Source organism: Aedes aegypti, chromosome 2, assembly GCF_002204515.2.
Source record: "Aedes aegypti strain LVP_AGWG chromosome 2, AaegL5.0 Primary Assembly, whole genome shotgun sequence".
Lineage (NCBI taxonomy): Eukaryota > Metazoa > Arthropoda > Insecta > Diptera > Culicidae > Aedes > Aedes aegypti.
In genome coordinates this window covers 155,841,106-155,847,911 of record NC_035108.1, presented here as the reverse complement: position 1 = coordinate 155,847,911, position 6,806 = coordinate 155,841,106, and the positions used below count along the sequence as shown (strand labels likewise).

Below are 6,806 nucleotides of genomic sequence, written 5' to 3'. Positions count from 1 at the left end.
GAGCAGTTCACAGTGCAAAAGAACATATTTGATTTAGCTCGATTGATAGCACCACCAACAATATTTCGGCACTTAAAGTGAGCGCCAGAGAAACAATACATACACGAGATAATTTTGTTTACATCATGTTCACATTTCTTACATACAACGCAAATAGTTTCATTATCCATCTCAACTGATAATGCACAAGAATGAAGCAGAGAGAAAAACAAATACTTAAGCAGCGGAAGACAAACACAACTAAATAACTCAAAATATACGTTTAGGCGTTCACAGAACAATCTACTACTCTATATTTAGTGAACTCTCTTTACCGTGGAAAAATCTATAGCTTTTTTGAGTTGATTATTCAAAATTTTACATTTGCATAGACTATTTATCCAAGCATACTACCAGACAAGCCATTCCATCAAGGATCCCACGACTCTACTTATCATAAGCTAAGAATCTACTAGCTATCGTTCGGTGTTTGCTGAATCAGTTGCTTCTCCGACCACAGCCAACTCTGTATGCATGCAAACTGTCTGAGCACAGCCGCATACAGTGAGATTGGCCCTTGCCTTCCACGACAAACCACAAATGTGTGCAAAGGGACGTACTAGAAGAGCTTCGAGATTATTTTTTAGCCTAATAACTTTCCGCCATGGAACCAAACAATGATAGAACAGATCACCACAGTAGCAGCAGCAACAACAACAACAGCAGATGAGTAATATACAGTAAGGTATTACACTACGCCAAGCAAACTATATCAATTCCCAACTGAATGAGTATTCACTAAATTTATAACTCAATTTCTTCTGTAATTTCACGCCTTACCGTACTTATTACGAGTAACAGTGAACAATAATTACAAATGACACTCAACTATATGAAATGTTGAATTTTAGGTGAAGAATGTAATATTATTAGTCACATTTAATGAAGCACTAAAATCACTATATGTTAACCGCCACAAACAGTGTTGCCAATTTATGAATGCATAATGCATTTTTAAACATCACAAGTCAAACGGTATTCATACTTTATGTTAACGTTCAACGCTCCGTCATCGTAATCATCGTCATCATCGAAATATCGAAAGCAATTTTTCTCTTCAAAACCTCAAACTATTCGATGGAAATATGTCCACTGTGTTTCGGTTGTAGAACAAAAAACAATAAACACATTTTGCTGTAAGTTTTCTTGATTTTAACCGAATAAAGCTTTTGAAAATTCCGAAATCAATGACGGATCCTGCTCCCTTAAAACAATTAATAGTCAATTTTATAGTTTTAGACAAGAGTCTACCTTTATTTAGTTGTCGTCGAACTTATGATTTTTCTTATGATTTGCATTATTTATGAGAATTGAGCTACAGTACTGGACAGAATAAAGTACGCATTGACCGTTTTTCCATACAAAATGATCAAGTTTGGAGTCTTATATCTCGGTTTCTAGTTGTCCGATTGACCTGAAATTTTCACCGCAGCTTGAAAGTAACCTCAAATTTGCTAGGCTCGAAATTCATAGTTTTTCATTAACGAACTTTTAAGCTATCGCAAATCTCAAATTTTGATAAAAATGACAAAATTTTAAAGTAAAAATAATTTTTAAATGAAAATATTTAGTCTATGTCTATGTCCTTCTGCAATTTGATAAGACACACAAATTTGTAGAACATCATTTTTCGGTAAAACTGATTGTTTTCAAAATATTTTCAAAATTAAATTTTGCAATTTTTTGCAAATTGAGAGAATTTTAATAATTTAAAAGATTGTGTTTCAAATGCAGTGATATTTTAATTGAGTAAAATTTATGTTATATCTAGGCTGTGGTGAAAATTTCAGGTCAATCGGAACACTAAAAGCTGAGCTTCAGATCTCCAAACTTGACCATTTTGTATGGGAAAACGGCCAATGCGTACTTTATTCTGTCCAGTACTGTATATAGGTGTTCATTTAACCACCAAGCATGTGGTGACTGTGCCGACGTCTATCTGAAAATTTAAGCTTCAAATTAAAATTATCTTCTATATGTATTCTTCAAAGCCATTATAGTCATTTTGATGATCTGATGTGGGACCATTTCATATTCATGTTTAACTTATTGGGAAACCCTTCTTTCTGCAAGTTTAAAATTAAACCAGAAAAAAATTCAAGCTTGGTTTTATATTTTTTACTTTTGTTTTTACTCTTGGCAGCAAGTTAATCCACTTCAAGATGACTTGCAGAAATTGACTCGCAATAAGTCAATTCTTTTTGTCATTGATGATTTTAATGCAAAGCACCGCTCATGGAGTATTTCGCAAAATAATTCTAACGGCAGAATTTTATTTAATGAGTGTTCTTCAGGATATTTCTCAATTCAATGCCTCTGCATATAATATAAAAAGTCCTATCAAAAACCTAATAAAAAATGGGGAATTTGGGCAAAACAGGTATGGTATCGTGGTCAGTTGCAATTCCTATACTCACTTACTCAGACTGTTATCGCTTTAAAATTGACCCATATGCATATACCTAATATGAGAAATCTTAAAAAAAAAACTTGATAAATTGGAGAATTCAGGTAAATTGAGCATGATAACGATCCATGTGGTCAGTTTTAATTCATGCACCCCTTTTCTTCTTTTCTTAGGTTTCTCTGCACATAATATGATGAAAACCTGTTAAATTGGGAATTTGGATAACACCACTTTTATTCAATTCTTTAGACAATTTTACATAAGATACAGTTATTTTCTCAAGGTTTATGTATTGCGTGAACAAGATACATAATTCTTTGTCGGTTTGCTACCTTTTTCCCATTGTTCAATGGTATTAGAGGGTTAAGATTTTATATAATCTGGAATTATGTTAGAATCTCCTAGAGCTACATCATAGTTTTTCAATCTTGGTTTTCAAATGTTTATTATGCAGAGATTACGTCGAGATTCAATGAACAATGATCACATATGATTTTTTGTATGTAAAGAGTAAAGAGTAAGACATATTTCAATGAAGTTTGTAAAAGTTTTCAGCCTTTACCATCTTAAAGTATTTTCATTAAGGTGATTCTACAATGAACCAATACTTTGAGGAACAAATTTCGTGAAAAAAGCATCAAGCGACAGTGAAATTTCTATTTTTGTTTTGTGCACGAGCAGAAAGTTAAGTGCATTTGAAATTGTGAGTAGGATTAGATGACAGCCATGTTTTTATACCGATATGTTTCAACTTAAAGTTTATATATTTTTGTCTGTGATCTGTCAAAGTCAAAATTCGTTATTTAAGATAAGTTATTCTTCAGAAATTAGTAGCTTAGTAGCAGTGCGACAAATGTCACCAAGGCATTTAAATAGCCGGTTCGATTTCCGCCTCAGGCCGGAAAACTTTTCGTAATGAATGTTGACCCACTGTGCTACAGGGCGTTCCATGCTAATCCGTGTCGATGTCTTAAAAAAATCATTAGTCAATAAATTGAAAGCTATACTAGAATCTTTAAGTTTCATCAAAATGCATGAATCATTTTTCAAATTTAAATATTGTTTAGATAAACTATCTGATCAGATACTCGTTTTTGAAGAAAATTTACTTAACCTGTATCCGCCTAGCAAATAAAAAAAAAGTTATTTTATAAACACCTATTTTGGAGGATTTCTTTCGTTTTAATTTTAATTGAGTCACTGGATCCACTCGGATAAAAATTACCCCAACTTCCTTTTTGGTCAATATTTACCCTACTAATTCGTACAAATTTGGTTTTATAGTTTCGCCTAAACATGTCACGTGAGAACTAAATTAGACAATCGGACCAGTTTTGGCCTTTGGTAATTTTTCGTTTCATTAGGGTAAATTATGTATTTTGGACAGGCTAAGGATATGTCTGGAAACGGCGATCGATTAACCGCATTAGATACTAATATTTTATTACGTAATGTTACTTATATGCTTAATGTCCCATTGTATTTTGAGTTTCTGGGAAGAAAAAGCTTACAAACTATAGTATTAGCTCCCAAAATAGCGTTTTTTGGTGGCCTGTCTGATATACATTTCGGACACCAAATATACATTTTGGACACCCTCATGTGAATATAATTTGGACAGGGGCGTTATCTCAATATCCATACAATGTTTTCTTAAAAAGACGATCATAACATAAAATGTTAAGAGTTTACAAGTGACTTAAACATTTTTTCGCTTATTGGATGTATATATTAGTGATAATCAGTAATTTCATTTAATGCAAGCAAATATCACCAGATTCACGAAAAAACGTCTGCAAGTATGCATGCATGGTACACTCCAGTGTGTTTCATCAGATGGCCAAATTATATCAACCGAACAAAAATCATAATCTATTTTGGACATCACCTGATTTATGCCTCATATACTCATGTTAAGATTTTAGATGAACTTAGCTTAAATTTTGGACATATTTTATCATGTTGCCACTTTTAAACTTTTTATGAATGTCAATTCTGAGCGCTATTATTGCATTTAATGTATGTTCTTGAAATGCACATCCTCTTGCATTCGTAGGTTTCACAGGTGTTCTGTTGATGCAATTTACAATTTTGATATTTTTGAAGCCAATTTGTAATTGTTATGAAAATGGTCATCAATAATAAGTAGCATAGTGTATTAATAATGCAATACATGATTTCCCGTACATATATTCCTCGCCATCTCATTGAAAATGAGCATAGAACGACTAGCCTGTCCAAATTATATGCATGTCCAAATTATATAAGTTACCCTATCGGACCTCCGTTAAACCTATCAAAATTGGTCAAATTTGTTTTCTTTTGAACTATGTCATTTGAGTGTCAAACTACATAACTTTCAAAAGGTTTAAATTTAAATTAAACCCTTTTCGAAACTCACGCGATTTTTCTAACCTTCAAGACGCATTTCAGCAATTGTAAGAAAAACTCATGTACCGTAATTTCGGGTGAAATTGATCATTTTTCACGTTTTTTCTAGTCTGTTTTCTATGATGTTAACAAAGCCAAACAACTAAATGCAGGAAAACGAGTACGAAGGTGAGCCTCATCGATTCATGTACCGAAATTTTCTAACAAATCTCATTTTAGTTTTAACAAATATCTCTAAAATAAAAAATCAGGGGATCTCATTTCGGGGTGAAATTGATCAACAATGCAATTTTTATATAAATAACGAATAGTTATATTTCAAGAACTACGCGGAAAACGCCTAAGTGTATGCAATTTCCTAAGTAATTTAATGATATCTAACAGAAATTCAATTATTTCAACCATATGAGCTAATTGGTACGAGTTTTGGTGATGAAATCTGATTTGGGGATATATCTCAAGCATGCTCACAAACTTTCAGGTTATTACCATGTTCAAATCCTTGCTTAGAAATAGAAGTTCATAGGTGTCTGTCAATACTGCACCGTGCATGATATTGAAATTTTACGTTATTTTCATAGTAATAAACATTCTTTAATGCAAAATACTTCACAACACACAATTCGACAATAGTTACGACAAACAACGTTCATTTACTGCAGCTTACATTGATGTTTGGGCTCCATTACGAATAAATAAAATCGTGTGATACGATGATCAATTTCACCCTTCTGATCAATTACACCCGATTTTACGGTATATCTATGACAAAACATTGACAGTTGCGAAGATCAATTAATTAGTTCTAATGTATGCAGCATCAATCGTCTCTACGTACCTAATCTAGAACGCGTCAGGAGAAAATCATCCGAATCTATTCATAACCAATACCTTCCTTCTGGAGTCGTCTCTATGATTCCTCTCATTTGCATCTTCCCATTATGGGGCCTTGTGTTATACTGCTGCAAAATCCACATTCCGACTATACTGTGACGTAAATTGTGGACATCTTCATGCGACACAATGGATGATTCCGTTTGCTCGACGATCAAAAGTGGTGGGGTATAAAAAAGGAAACATTTCTCAAGGCATCATCAGTTACTTTCCAACCAAACCGTCGCAATCACGTCTACCTTTAGATTCTCTCAAAACAAGTTGACAAAAACATCAAAATGATTAAGGTATATAGAAATTACTTGAAATGAGCGTATATTCACTAATAACTCACATAATTCTTCTCCAGATCGTGTGCTTATTCGCTGTTCTTGCGGTCGCTTTGGCAGATGTGAGGCCTGTTCCATCTAGCGATGTACCAATTAAATCGGATGCACCAGTAAGCAACGAAATGCTAGGACAAGATGTCGCAACCGATATGGATAAGGCGGAAACATTCGGTTTTGGATATCACAAGCATGTCTACGTTGTCCCTCAATACTACGGTGGATATTACGGAGGCTACCACGGAGGATATGGTGGATACCATGGCGGATACTACCCATATTACGCTCATCAATACGGCTATCCTTACTATTACTAAAGCAATGGACAAAGAATAAAATTATTTATTGAAAACTTATCACTAAAATCATTTATCTTATCAACCTTCCGAAATCATTGTCCCTCTAGGAGCTCTTTACTCCCAACCCAGAGGACGAAAGATTTGAATACGATTCTGCATGAAAACCTTCAAACTTTGTATAACATCGTTGCATTCGAAGAAAATGTAAGGTTTTTATTCAAGATTTCGATTGAAATCATACTTACCACAGGTTAGGTTTTATGATTTTCGTAGTTTTGATATATTGGGCAAAACACACATTGGGCAAACTCAAACTTTCTTGTAACTTTTATTTTATTTTATTTGTATAAATTATCCACATTGAACTTTTAAACTGAAGTCTCAAAGATTATTAATTGATACTGACGTGTAGAAACATAAGTGAGAAATAATGGTTTCTTGCCTAAGTTG

General features: G+C 33.4%; 1 protein-coding gene across 1 annotated transcript; it reads left to right on the top strand.

The window, feature by feature from the left end:
* The first annotated feature begins 5,911 nt into the window (after positions 1–5,911).
* LOC110676144 (glycine and tyrosine-rich protein-like) lies at positions 5,912–6,414 on the top strand. Its single transcript, XM_021842884.1, has 2 exons — positions 5,912–6,018; positions 6,081–6,414. The coding sequence occupies exons 1-2, from the start codon at positions 6,010–6,012 to the stop codon at positions 6,372–6,374; spliced, it is 303 nt and encodes a 100-aa protein (XP_021698576.1). The 5' UTR covers positions 5,912–6,009; the 3' UTR covers positions 6,375–6,414.
* Positions 6,415–6,806: the final 392 nt, after the last annotated feature.